This window comes from Chenopodium album, chromosome 1 (genome assembly GCF_948465745.1).
Source record: "Chenopodium album chromosome 1, dcCheAlbu1.1, whole genome shotgun sequence".
Lineage (NCBI taxonomy): Eukaryota > Viridiplantae > Streptophyta > Magnoliopsida > Caryophyllales > Amaranthaceae > Chenopodium > Chenopodium album.
In genome coordinates, this window is record NC_137834.1 from 5337682 (window position 1) to 5352952 (window position 15271).

Sequence of the window (15271 nt, forward strand, 5' to 3'; positions counted from 1 at the left end):
AGTTGCATACTTTACGCCTCATAATATGGTCAGCAACATCATGGTAGCAAATTAACAATATCACCAATTCTCAATTCAAAAGCAAAGTTGAACATGAAACATGATGTCAATACATTACACTTATGTTTATGTATACAAAAATGTTTAACCAACATGAAGAATTATAAAAAATGGCCCTAACACATAGAATTCTCCTACAAAAAAAATGTTTAAAAAGGTCTTTGCCCTATAACATTTCCAGGAGGATAATAATTGCACGTAATAAAAGTGCCTCCATTTTGACACCTTTCTTTGGCACACCCAACACTTTGTGTATCTTTCCAAACAATTTGTGTGTAATGCCCACACATTTCTTTGCAATTATTAGAACCATAATCATAATTGGGCTTTTCACCTGCCCATAAATCCACAGCTTCAGTTGGGCTTAATTCTTTAGGACTCATTGCAATATTCTCACCATATATTGGGTTGTTTGAGTGTTGCAATTTGCAATCTACTGCCCTCTCTTTAGCATACGATCTAGCAAAGGTTGCAAGAGTCTCGTTCCAAACTAAAGGGGGTTGCAATGCCGCAAGACGGGCTGCATTGGTTGGTGCAAGATATTGAAGTTTCCAATCGAATAGGGATGAAGCCCAACATATATGGGTCATGGTTAGCCCACTTACCAAAACACTGGCTAAGAAAAGATTTAAATTAGCCATTGTTTTGGGTGAGTTTGAAACTAAGGAGGGTGTGAAAATGAAAAGATATGGAAAAAGTTAGAAGAATTATGTATGTATATAGGTGGGTTTTGTTTGTAAGTTATTTTTTTTTGGTTAAAAATAGTATTGATGGTGCTTAAACATAGGGATTTCCTGTAAAATTTAGATATATGGACCATAATTTGGCATTCTTTTTCGTTAAAATGAGAATTTTAGCATCTTATAGAAGTTGAGCGCGCTTTGTTTAACTTATCAATATTTGGTGATATTATATTCTATATATATATATATATATATATATATATATATATATATATATATATATACACACACACATACACACACTCCATTTTTATTGTAATACTTTTTCAGTTGACAATAAAAGATATACGAAGTACTTAGGAAGTTAGGAATATATCACAACTAGATGAAAGCCCGTGCAATGTACGGAATTTTAATATATAATTTCAAAAACAAAATAAAACAAAAAAATACTCCATAAATTTCTTAGTTAGATTCCAACACGCTTTTGTAATTATATGATTCAAATTACTATTTAATTGTTTTAGACAAAAATAAAAATGAATTAAATTGCTATTACTTATTCAAAAAGTCTAAGTTTTAATTTTATTTATATACTTAATGAAGTGACCTTATTCATAAGGAGTTAGTTACCTAATATGTCATCTGTCTTTTATATTATTTTTTTTTATTTTTAAATAATTTAAATTCTGAATCACTAACCGTTATTTTTTACATTAAAATTAAATTCTCAAATCTCATTCGGCTTACATGGCAATGAAATTTTTAATTTTAAAATAAAATATAAATTTCTTTTAGCCCGTTTATACGTTTAATTTTGATAAAATATAATAATGAATTAATTTTTTGTGATAAATATTAGTTTTTTAAATACGATTTTTATTTAGGATTAGTTTTATTCAAGTTAATTTTTTTAATTATCATAATTCTACGTGGAAGTTTTTAAAATCATGATCTTATGTGGGTGGCACTTTTTTTTTGAAAAAAAAATATATTATTAGGTGGTGCTCTAATTTTTTTTTTTTTAAAAAAAACAAAAACTTACGTGACTATCTAAAAATTCGGGATAAAACTCCCCTTTATATACTTCGTATAATCGTACATAATATAAGTGCGTACCCCCGAGCGATGTCCCGGTTAAATCCATATTTTATATCCCTATGTTTTAAAAATCCTTACATTAATTAGCTACTTGTAGGATTATTATATGCAAGGAATAAAAATACATTATCACTAATATCTATATCCATCCACGTTTGAAACTTTAGTTGCTTTAAATGTTCATATAATTGGATGAGTAAATTAATTTTATGGTTCCATTGTCATTTAATAATTTGAAAGTAAGTCTTCAGCTCCTAGACATTTTTTTAGATGATTGCCTATCTGGAATTTTAATAGGATATTGATATATTGATTGATACTCCCTCAGTTTCCTATCGATAGTCCCTTTTGGGCATTTTTCACTAGAATTGATAAACACAAATAAGAATAGTAAAAGTACATTGAAAAAGTAAATTGACATTGGGTTTGGGTATGCAAAAAAGTAAAGAGAGAAAGTAATAAAAAATACATGAGAAAACAAAATTTACATGGGAAAGTTAAATCTGCACAAATATTGTTGCAAATTAGAGGGAATTTTGGTAAAAAAAATAATTCTACCTCTATTACAGGTTATATGCAACGTTAGACATTTTCCCTCTCTGCTTTATGTCAAATCGTTGCACATAACTTGTAATGGACGTAGTATTAATGGTTGTTGGAAAAGGCAAATGGGGTGAACATTTTGGGACTAAAATTTGCCCATAAAAGACTATCATTTGGGGACGGAGGGAGTATAAATTAAATTGAATTAAGGTTTAATAAGTTTAGTTTTGGAAATCATTAAAAGTTACTCCCTCCATCCCTTTTTTACATTCCTGCTTTCCTTTTTGGGTATTTCAAAATTACGTTCCTACTTTCCTTTTTTAGTAAGTAAATTTTTACCAAATATCTCAAATTATATTATCCATATTTTTTTTTAATTAATGCTTCTCTATTTTCTCACTCTTATTTTCTAATTTTCACTCTTATTTTCAAAATCCATGTGCATCAATTTAGATGAATATGATTGGTCCTTTTTTTCAACCAAAAAAGTTATTGGTCCTTTTTCTTTTCAAAGGATTGATGACATGTGCAACATTAAATATTATTCTATCTTTGTTTTACTCAAAGACATCAATTAATGTCTTATAATTCCCATTGTACTTTGTTTTATTGTTCTTTATTTTATTCCAAGTTCTTTAATTCCCGTATAATTTTACAAATAGGAATGTAAAAAAGGGACGGAGAGAGTATGAAAGTTTAGGAAAGTTAAGTTTAGAAAAAAATAATCAATGCATTTTAATCAGTACCTAAAAATAAGTTAAGTGAAAAAAAAAATCAGCTTTCAACAAAATTAATTTTAGTTTGGTCAATTTTAATTTTAATGGATAAATATCCAATTTCATTGCTTTCGTATTGGTATAATTTTTTTTTTTTTAACATTGATATAATAGTCATTGATAGTACGAACTACATATATTTTAGGCGAAATTGACCTCAACACTCAGAAGTATGACTTAGGGCCTGTTCTCATTGACTGAACTCAGCTGAACTGAACTGAACTGAGCTGAGCTGAGCTGAACTGAGCTGAGCTGAACTGAACTGAACTGAACTGAAATGAATATTTTATAAGAGAAGGAAATCAGGAGCTAGATTGAACTGAACCGAACTGAGCTGAACTGAACTGAACTGAACTGAATTTCAACGTAAGAGAACAGGCCCTTAGGTGTACTGAGCACCCTGAACTTTGCGTAGTAGCAAAACACCACCAACTATGATGTTAGGTGCAACGCGTGACATAAATGAAAATTTCTGGCAACTTATTTGAGCGAGATGATGAGGTGAATCATCACTCTCTAGAATAGTTATGTAGTCTTCCATCCACTTAGCACACACGGATTCACCTACGATGAAATAAGTGGTTGGAAATTTTCATTTAAGGCACAAGTCGCAGCTAACACCATAGCTAGTGGTTTTTTGGATGCTACGCATAGTTTAGGGTGCTCACTGCACCTAAGCCATAATTCAGAGTATTGCGCCCAATTTTACCTATATGTAAGTATGTTATTATAAATTTCGGGTACATGAATTGAATGAAGGAAGCATATTTTTAATTACTCTATATGATTAGAGAGACATAAATTTGCTCGGCCATGTTGTAATTTTTAATTTGCTCGACAATAATTTAGTGTAGCAAAAAATTGAGGGCGAAATCTGTTGAAAATAAATTTGACGGCAAAATAACTTACAATATATTATAAATTTATTGCACCATATATTTTATTGAAGCTGGTTTGCCCGAGTGGTTAAGGGGGCAGACTTAAGATCTGCTGCACAATAAGTGCGCGTGGGTTCGAACCCCACAGCCAGCATTGTTTTAGCTCGCCTTTTTTAAATTCTTATGGATGTTTGGTTTAATTTGCAATTATATATTTTTCCTATTTTGGATGTTAAGGTATAAAATGAGCAATTAATATATGTGTCTTGATAACAAGAGATTTGGATGCTGTCTAGAAATTGCCCAAGACACACATAATATATAACTTAGTACAATTTTTATTTATTTATTTTGGCCTACATGTTTAAAACTTGTTAAATATACATCACAGATTACATCCTGGCCATTTGCCAAGCGCAAACTTTTGATGTCTTTTCTTAATATATTCCTGTGCTTTTGCATCAACATCTTCATCATGTTGCTGTTGCATCATTTCCATTCTTTTGCTGCACTCGGCCTTCGGGTTTATCTTCTTCAATGGCGCGAGGACATGGGAGAAGTAGATGTTGTATTCATCTAATATACTCTCTGTGTGAACTATCTTACTTGATTTTGTGTAAGACGACATTTTTTATCCGACCTTTTTTCACTTGGGAGATGATGACTGTGTATATGTATGTATTGTGAGTTTGTGACTAATAAGAGTATTGTGGTGTATATTTAGATGGTTGATACAAAACATTCAACTTGAAAGAACCAATATATAGGGTGTTTTGACTGTTGTCAGGTAAAATTTAACCTTTTAATTTTGCATGTGCTATAATTCATGCATTAAAATTTTGAATGAATTAAGCACATTTTTCATTTGTAGATAATGGCATGAATAACTTTTTTATAATTTCTCTCGTATTATGATAAAGTTTCAAAATCTTAGAATGCATTTAGTTTTAACTTAATTGGTTAATGAAATAATGGTCCCCTAATCTATTGACATATACATGACATACACGTAAGAATCTTAAATACATAGTACTATGCATTAGCTAATATGACTATCAATCTATGTGAATAAAAATTACTAAGAATATAATGAACCGACTATATCAAATTGTACAAGCATTATGTTTATAATATTTATAATTAATAATGAAGTGGAGGTATTACTACGGCATATAGTAAAGTTAAGTATGTTATAATACTATATAAAAATATGGTTATAGGCTTATAGCATATTTTAAGGCTTAATAGAATAATACTTGTAATTAGTATCTATCAAAGTATAGTTACAACTATTTAAAAGTATATGGTTCCTTGCTTCGTCGGAAAAAGTATGGTTTTTTAATTTGTTCTTTTACAATCTCGTCTTCAGCTTAATTGGTTTGGATTATCTTAAATGATTGTTGTATAGGAGCCTAATTTAAGTCCCCCATATTGCTAGGAATGCAAAGCTGATTGACTCATTCGATGGGCGCAATTCTAGTGTGTTGAAGCATAATGGTTTTGATGATGAGGAACTTGAACTACAAGCAAACTCAACTAATAAACATTCTCTAGTGTGTGATTAGTCAAGGTGCAGATTGATCTTGGTGATTGAAGAACCATCTGAAACTAAGAAGACTTGAAGAAGATCTTTATTGAAGAAGTTAAACAAATCAGAGGAAAAGTTCTCTAACAAGAACTAAGTTCCCTAACAGGAACCTGAAGACGAGCAGTTTAAGTTCTTTGGTGGAACTTGATATGCTTGGAGCCCAAGTAATTTACCTGATCAAAGCACGACGCATCAATAATAGTCAAGGTTTTATCTTAGAAATTATTGTTAATATGTTAAGTAGGTTAGGGCACGAAATTTATTAGAAACGTGATAAGTTTGCTTGGTAAATAATATAATTATGGAAAATAATAAAAGATAGATTTTAGGAAAAGATTTTCTAAAAAGATTATTTTCTCTAAAGTCGGTTTGTTAAAAAGATAAGTCTTCTTAATAGATATCTTTTTAAACTTATTTTCGGAAAAGATTTTATTCCACTTGATTTGCAAAAACCGTGTTTAAAAGATAAGTTAAGTTAACATATTTATCTTTTTAGAAAACCTACTATCTATAACGAGTGTTACTTGTATAATAGTAGAGAGCAAAATGATTTAGGTTTTTGTGAGTTTATGCGTGGAGAAATCACAGTGCTTTAATTGAGTAAGTTTACCAAGCTTCTAACTTATCATATTAGTTTCGGATTTCGTGCATTGCTTACCTATCATACTAGGTGTCTTATGTTTGTATTGGTCGGGTTATTTGGGTGATTTTATAGTTTGTGTTACATACAGTTTTGTGTTAGCTTCTAGGTGAGGCTGTGAGTTTTGTACTGGGGTGGTACGAGTATTTGTGCTTTGGTAGTACGTGTAGTACTTTGGTGGTACGAGTGAATCTAAGTGTGGTGCTTAGATTGGGTAGGATAGGGTCCTATCAAGTAGCAAGTCCAGTGAGGAACTTGTGAAATAAAGGTCCGTGTCTAATAGGTTGTAACTTGGTGTTTGCCCTATTATAGTGAAGTGTTTTGTGTTTGAAATCCCTAAGGTAGGGTCGAGGTTTTACTTCCAGTAGGGTCCTGGAAGGTTTCCTCGTAAAATCTGTGTGTTTTATTAAGTTCCTATTCGCATTGTTTATTTATCCGCAAAATAGTCATTAGGAACTCTATACAATTCACCCCCCCTCTTGTATTAATCGTCTCAACTAACATAGTGTGGAGTCCAATTAATGTAAAATAAAGTCAAAATTAAATGTGCCAATCAATATTTAGTTTTTATTAGAGCTTCTTCTTATCAATTTCTTATAATTTTATTAAACTATTAAAATTCACGATATTATTGTTGAAGATAAGGTGGTCTAGTCATTATATATTTTATATAGTTTTGCTCTCTTCATTTTTCCCACTAAATAGCCTAGTTTTATTATTACTCCAATTGTTCATTTCTTAAACCACAAACTCTTCTCTTTTCTATTCAATATAAAGAGGATTCACTCACACCATCTTTCTAATTGGACATATATATTGATCTATTTAGGTCTTTGACCTGAGGTGAGTTGATATAAATTAAAGTAGAATAATGAGGTGAATTGAACTAAAATACACTAAAAATTAGTTCAATTGAACATAGCATTAATCCACTTTATACAATATAATATCTGACATTTTTTTTATGACCACATATATATATGAACTTCTCCAAAATTACGTGTTAATTAATGAACGAATGTGATTTATAAACTCCATTAATTTTTTTTAGATGCATCACTTTTGGATTCATGGATCATATATAGGCAATCCTTAGCTAGAATAGAGAGATATAAAATGAAAAGAAAAGATGACTCATTGGTAGGAAAGAAATAGAGAAAATTTACCAGCAAAAAAGGAAAGCAATGCATTTAAATTGAACTTACATTTATAAAAAAAGTGATGCATCTAAAAAAAAACAAATGAAGATATATATATATATATATACATATATATATTATGTGTATATATATATATATATATATATATATATATATATATATATATATATATATATATATATATATATATATATATATATATATATATATATTCTTTCTTTTTTTTTCTTTTTTTTTTCTTTTTTTTTTTGGGAAAAGGACATAGTAATTTAAAATTCATTTAATTGGATCGTTGAATTCCTGAAATAATTAATCTTGATACTTTTTTTTTTTTTTTTTTTTTGACAAAGATTCCTAACAAATAAACAAGAAAACTAAAAGGACCAAGAAATAAAATTACGGGTGCGAGCCTGTGTTGCAAGCCAGTGAGCCGGCGAAACCCAAGAACGAGGAATCTTCCGAATCCTGCAGGCTATAAGATCCTGAGCTTCCTCCCGAATTGACCTTAGTAACCAAAAACAGGAAATATCATCCGAACTCGCATGGGTAAGAAGAGAGACCATCTGGGCACAATCGGTAAACAACTGAAGTCTAACAAACCCTCTATGCTTAGCAGACCGAAACGCCCATAAACAAGCTTGAAGTTCCGCCTGAAGAGCGGAAGCCGTTCTCAGGGCACGAAGACCACCTATCAACACCTAATCTGAAAAGAGATCTCGGAAAACCCAGCCTATGCCAGTAGTATTATCGTGAGCATTCCAGGCTCCATCCAGGATAAGACAACAATCCAGAGTATCCGAGACAGAGCCCCGTATCCAACCGGAACTCAGAGGCGAACGATTAACTCTATGATCTGGACTGGTGGGAAGCAGACGTTGAAAGCAGGCTAATGCCTCCGAACCCCTAGAAACCCATTCTTCAGCTGAACTCAGTACCAAAGATGGAGAAATAACTGCGTGGCGAAAGACTTTGTGATTACGGGACAACCAGACGGCCCACATTAAGGAGATAAAATATGACAGATCATCCCATCGCTTGGTCTTCTTGAAAGAAGTGACTATGTCAGTGAACCAAACATGGAAGGGAGTATCATTCAAAGTAGCCTGGGTGAAGGAGAGCGGACCCTGAACCAGCAATCCTGAAGTAAAGCCGCAGTCCCGGAATAAGTGAGCAGTCGTTTCGCAATTTTGATGACAGAAAACACAAACAGGAGCTACAGGGATGCCTCGCTGACTAAGATGACTCGTGAGAGGTAAAGCATCATGTAACAGCTTCCAAACAAAAATTTTCAGCCGAGGGAGAATAGAAATTCCCCAAAACTGTTTCCACCATAAATCTGGAGCCGGAGAGCTAACCACAGAGGCCAGGGAACTGCGAACCAAAAGGGCGTAAGCCGTTTTGGTAGAAAACCGACCATCCCTAGTATATTTCCAGTAAACAAAATCGTCCATGACACAATGGGGCCTTTCAAGCGAAAGGATACGTTGAGCAGACGAAGAATCGAACAAACGATGAACCAAGGAAGTGTCCCACGCGTGTGTACGCGGATCAATGATAGATGAAACATGGGTCGGCAAAGACGACCCAACAGCCGAAGCCTTAAAAGAGACAGAACCCCCTGGAGCCCAATTATTCTCCAGGATACGAATATTAGTACCAGAACCTACCTTCCAAGCCAGGCCTGCGGACAAAACTGACATACCATCCATAAGTCCTCGACACCCCCATGAGGATCTAGAAATACCTTCCGTTCGGAACGGATTAAGAGAAGGGTATCTAGAGAGAAGGGCTCTTGAGACTAGAAGCTGGGGATGAAGATGAATACGCCAACGCTGTTTGGCTAGGAGAGCCGAATTTAACAAAGAAACACTTCGAAGACCTAAGCCTCCCATACCTTTAGGAAGGTGCAACAGTGAAGCAGAACGAAAGGCCAGGCCTTTAGAAGAGGAAGAAGAGCGCCACCAAAAACGAGACAAGAGACCATCAATACGATCAGCAATGGAAGACGGAATCTTGAAGACTGACAGAACATGATTGAAGGAGGCAATCAGAATCGAATTGATAATAACCAACTTAGCTGCCGCCGATAACCTCAAAGAAGCAAAGTCCGAAAGTCGTTTGGCTACTGAGTCCAAAAGGTGACCAAAAGCAGCAACCTTGCTACGCCCCAAATCCACCGGTAAACCAAGATAAGAATCTAAGGAGTCCCGACTATGAAGTCGCATGCTTCTGGTTAAAAAATCCCTATAGTCTGATGGAGTGTTCGGACTGAACTTCGCAAAAGACTTTTGAAGATTAATCATCTGACCGGACATCTCACAAAAATCTTTAAGCAATAACATAATCTTTTCACAAGATGCTGGGGAAGCTTGGAAAAACAGAAGAGAATCATCAGCGAAAAAAAGATGAGAAATAGACGGTGCCCTCCTGGAGATTCGAATGCCTTGAAATAATGAAAGGTTCTCTGCTCGGCGAAGCATAGCTGAAAGGATCTCCATACATAAAACAAATAGATACGAGGAAAGAGGATCGCCTTGACGGAGACCACAAGAGGGATGAAACTTAGAGGAAGGGTCGCCATTAATTAAAACTTGATAAGAAACAGTAGAAACACACTGACGAATCAGCTGAATTCAATAAGGAGGAAACCCGAACACCTCTAAAACCTTTTCCAAAAAATCCCATCTGACACGGTCGTATGCCTTGTTCATCTCTAGCTTTAAAGCCGCATAAAAAGTCTTCCGGGCCTTGGAGTGGTTCATGTAAGAAAGAACCTCATGCGCAATTAAACAATTATCTAACATGAGCCTACCTGGTACAAAAGCATTTTGGCAAGACGAAATCAAATGCGGCAAAACCTGACGAAGCCGGCCCGTTAAACATTTAGCGATGCATTTGTACAGGACATTGCACAGACCAATAGGACGAAACTGTGAAACCAATTCTGGGCGTTCAACCTTCGGAAGTAAGACCAAAAAAGTACGGTTCCATTCCTTAACCATGTACCCATGAGTGAAGAAATACTGAACCGCACTAATTACCAAGGGACCGACCCTATCCCAATGTAGTTTAAAGAAGGCTGAAGAGTAACCGTCTGGCCCTGGAGATTTGTTATCCTCGATATGAAACATCGCGTTCTGAATTTCAGAATCTGAAAAAGGGCGGAGCAGCTGATCTTTGTGGTATGGCGAAAGAACAGGAAGATCCAATTGATCCCACCACGAAGAATCTGGTAACGGGGTCGTCGAAATAGGAGTATAGAGATTAACATAGAAGGTTGAAATAACATTTCGAACCCCTTCTGAATCAGAAATCCAATTGCCCATGTCGTCTTTCAAGCAGTGAATACTATTGCGCCTCCGACGAGCTTGGACTGACGAGAAAAGGAGCTTGGAATGCCGATATCCCAAGGCATCCCACCTTAACTTAGCCCTCTGACACCAGTACGAAAAGGCTACCTGAGCTGCTGCTAATTTCTCATTTCTCATATTAAGGAAGAGACGACGTTCCGAACTATGTTGTAAGCTTGGCATACAATCTTCGACCTCATTGGCCAAAGATTTCCAATTAATGCCCCAACTCTTTTTATGAGAAACACACCAAGATAACAAGAAAGCCTTGATTATATCCAGCTTGCGAGACAAATAATACATTGGAGACCCCGCACAAAACTGAAGGAGGGTGGAAGAAATAAGTGCCCGGACTTCCTGAGCTGAAAGACACCAATTCTCAATACGATAAGGACGGGAAATCTTATGGACAAGTGTATTGTTGATGAGAATAATGGCTGCATGGTCCAAAAATAGGATAGGTTGGTGAAAAACTGAGGTAGTTGGATAGTTTTGAATCCAAGAAGGGGAGGCATAAGCTCTATCCAAACGTTCAAAAGTAGGATCTGAACTTATTCTGTTATTTGTCCAGGTGAAAGTAGGCCCCGAGAAAGGTACATCAAAAAGCTCATTATCTAACTTCCATTGAATAAAATCTAATCTCCCAGGGATACTAGAACTACCTCCCACTTTATCCGAAAGATACTCAACCTGATTAAAATCTCCTATAAGAATGACATTTGAAACAGAGGCTAGAATATTGGAAATGGTGTTCCAAACGTTCAATCTATCAATAGTTTGGGGAGCTCCATACACAAACATGAGATGTTTTATTTCATTACCCATCACCAATTTACAGAGGATAACATTTTGAGAAACAAACTCGGGAATCAACTGAAAAGGGGCAAACCAAAATACAAACAAACCACCACTAAGGCCTACTGCATCTATCCCACAACTACCCAAAAAAGAAATAGATGCTAGTTTATGTACAACACTATCTACAGGTAGCATGGTTTCCATTAAAAAAACTACTAGTATTAGTTTACAAGCATATCGACATCCAGCTTTAACTGAGGTATGTACCGATTCCTTATCTTGTACAAGTATTAGTTAGCCAATGTATTTTTTCTTGAGCAATCAATATTAACCATGTATTTATTTGCTGATTAAACAGTAAAAGATTTTGGATGCGTATCATGGAGATGTTACTCCTTTATATATGCTATACTTTCTTTTTGTCCATGAATATGTCTATTATATTATCTTTGATAATTATAGAATTTCATTAAGTGGAAACTATATATTCATGGACTATGTGTTTGAAAAATGATTTACAAAAAGTAGATTCTTTGAGCACCATTAATATCATACATTTTTTTTTAAGTAAAAACACAAAATTTGGATATTTTCCAAGTATTTACCAGAGCGAATCTAACAAGCTAGATCAAGCACGACTATATTTTGTTGGTTGTAGTGCTTCAAAATATCCTATTTTTAAGTGTTATAGTTAGTCTAACTTAGGCCTTGTTCGCTTCACCTTAATTTTGCTGAATTGAAATTATTTTTGTTGAACTTAAATTATTTTTACTGAACTTAAATTAATTTTACTGAATTGAAATTATTTTTGCTGAACTGAAATTAATTTTACTGATTTTCTATTATAATTCTTCTTTAATAAAACTGAATTTTGCTGAACTGAACTTATTTTTACTGAACTGAAATTATTTTTACTGAACTGAAATTAATTTTACTGAACTGAATTTATTTTTACTTAATATTATTTTTTTAAGGTGAAGAGAATAGGGCCTTAGTCTATTGTTTGTTGAGATAATTTGGTAGGTAGTACCGTAGTGGGTCATGTTTACATGCATTATGTCAGTAATGCTTCCATTATTCTAGTTGTTAGTTATTTTGCTAGTCTATATAAGTCGTGTAATCTTTGGTATTAATGCAATCAAGTAGTGTTATCAGTTTATTGTTGAGAAACTTTATCTTTTATTATCTTTTTCTTTACATAAAATATAAATTCAACATGGTATCAGAGCTAATCAAGGTTCCGATCCTGAACCAAATTTGAATGTCATGAGTGTCATGAGATTGTTTTTGAGTGAAACCAAAAGGTTAAGTCGTGTTTTATTTTTTCTTTTAGTGCTTGATTGTCGTAGTATTTTTTTTGTGGGTAATTTTTGTGAGTAAGTATGACAACCAATGGTTCAAATGCAAATACACAACCCTTAATTCAAGTTTTCAAAGGTGAAAAATATCATATTTGGAGTATCAAAATGCAAACAATGTTCAAATCTTAAGAGTTGTGGGATATTGTCGAGTGTGGGTATGTAGAACCGACGAGTCGCCGGCAGAGCCAAATCAAAAGCTGCGTGAAAATCGCAAAAGGGATGCAAAGACATTGTTTTTTATTCAATCGGGAGTAGATGATGATATTTTCCCTAGAATTTCATCTGCAAAGACATCCAAGCAGGCATGGGATATCATAAAAACTGAGTAAAGGGGTGATAGTAAGGTAATATATATCTGTTAAATTACAAAACCTTCGTCGTAATTTTGAGTTAATGTTCATGAAATAAAAAGAGTCGGTGCAAGAATATTTGTCTAGAGTATCAGATATTGTTAACCAAATGAGATCATTTGGTGAAAATATTAGTGACAAACTGTTGTGTTTAATTAAGGAGTTAAGGAGTTTAAACCCTAATTTCAATCATGTTGTTGCGGCAATTGAAGAGTCTAAAGACATGTCTAATTATAGTTTTGATGAATTGATGGGTTCCCTTTTATCTCATGAAGATATATAATTACTAAGTCTCACAAGAATGAAGAAGATGAAAAAGCCTTTGTAGTCGAAGGACAAATGTCAAATGGAGAGTATTATGAGAGTAGTCGTGGTTGTGGTAGTCATGGTTGTGGTGGTAGTTTTCATGGTCGGGGTTATGGTCGAGGTGGTCGTGGTTGTTGTCGTGAAGAAAATGGTAGTGGTGATCAATTTGAAGGTCAAAATTCATCCATAAGTAGTGTCCAATGTTACTATTGCAAGAGGTATGGTCACAAGGAAGATAGGTGTTGGGATAAGCAAAGGGATGAGCAAAAGAAAGAGCATACTAATTTTGCTCAAAATGTCAAAGAAGAAGAGAATATGCTCTTCAAAAGTCGTGTGTCGCAGTTGGGTCGTGAAAGTCGTGGTTGTGCTGCCTTGAAAGTCATGAGTTAAAGCATCTCGTGTTCAAGTCGAAGTCCGTTGTCGCAATATGGTCGTTGGTGTTGGTGGCTTTGAAGCAAAAGGAGGTGTGTTGGTTGTAGTGCTTCAAAATAGTGTTAGTCAACATATCTCCTATTTTAAGTGTAACGGTAAGTCTGATTTAGTCTATTGTTTGTTGAGATAATTTGGTAGATAGTGTCGTAGTGGGTCATGTTTACATGCATTATGTCAATAATGCTTCCATTATTCTTGTTGTTAGTTATTTTGATAGTCTATATAAGTCGTGTAATCTTTAATATTACACAAAGTTTTATATGCGACTGGCCGCAACAAGCCACAGTTTTTTTTTTCTCTCTCTCTTCTCCTCCATTTTCACTTCCTTGAAGAACTGCCTTTATTGAAGCTCCAACCAGATCGTCGTCGCGAAGCTCCAACCTTGTTTGTGGTCGTCGTGAAGCTCCTCGTACTCCGTCGCCGAAAAACAACTTAGAGTTTTTAAGGCCAAATTCAGCCATAAAAACTCTAGATTTAGTGTTTTTATGGTCGAATTTGGCCTTTTTAGCCTACTTGAAGTGAAATTTGAAGCCATTGTTAATAATTAAGTTTGGCAGCGTGATTGCTGGTGGTTAGGGTGGGTTGTGGGTGTGGGTAGCTGGGCGTGGTTGGTGGTGGCGTGGTGGTAAGGTGGTTAGGGTGGGTTTTTGGATCGGATTGGTGTGAATTTGTAGAAGTAATGAATAAATTGGGAGTTTTTCTTGTACATTTTTGTTGAAAAATAAGAAGCCAAAGTTCTGTGCTTTAATCATGGTTAAGCATTTCTGAAACAAAATTGGAACTTTGATATAAAGGATTTAAGAACTTATTGAGAAGCAGAGTACAACTTATTAAGGTGTGGTGGAGTTTAAGGCTTTGAGGTGGTGTAGGAGTCGGGGTTACTTACTTGGTTAGGGGTTACCAGGGGGTTACTAGGTCCCGTCAGGGGTTACTTGGTCCGGTCAGGGGTTACTTGATTCGGTCAGGGGTTACTAGGTCCGGTCAAGGGTTACTTGGTCCGGGGTTACTAGGTCCGAGCAGGAATTACTTGGTTCGGTTGGGGGTTACTAGGTCCGGTTAGGGGTTACTTGGTCCGGGGTTACTAGGTCCGGGCATGAATTACTTGGTTCGGTTGGGGGTTACTAGGTCCGGTTAGGGGTTACTTGCCCGGTCAGGGGTTAACAGGTGGGTCAGGGGTTACTAGGTTGGTGGGATTACCAGGTGGGTCAGGGGTTACTAGGTTGGTGGGGTTACCAGGTCGGTCAT

General features: G+C 34.9%; 1 protein-coding gene and 1 non-coding gene across 2 annotated transcripts; one reads left to right on the forward strand and one right to left on the reverse strand.

Annotated features, from left to right (window-relative positions):
• Positions 1–209: 209 nt before the first annotated feature.
• Positions 210–701, reverse strand: LOC145638982 (pathogenesis-related protein 1-like). The gene has a single exon (XM_081690102.1). The coding sequence runs from the start codon at positions 699–701 to the stop codon at positions 210–212; it is 492 nt and encodes a 163-aa protein (XP_081546228.1).
• A 3410-nt stretch (positions 702–4111) lies between these two features.
• Positions 4112–4195, forward strand: TRNAL-UAA (transfer RNA leucine (anticodon UAA)). Its single transcript has one exon. It is a non-coding gene; the product is annotated as a tRNA-Leu (tRNA).
• The last annotated feature ends 11076 nt before the right edge of the window (positions 4196–15271 follow it).

What these genes read in the sequence shown, in the direction of transcription:
- LOC145638982 (XM_081690102.1), bottom strand. Translation starts at nt 701, where the DNA reads ATGGCTAATTTAAATCTTTTCTTAGCCAGTGTTTTGGTAAGTGGGCTA.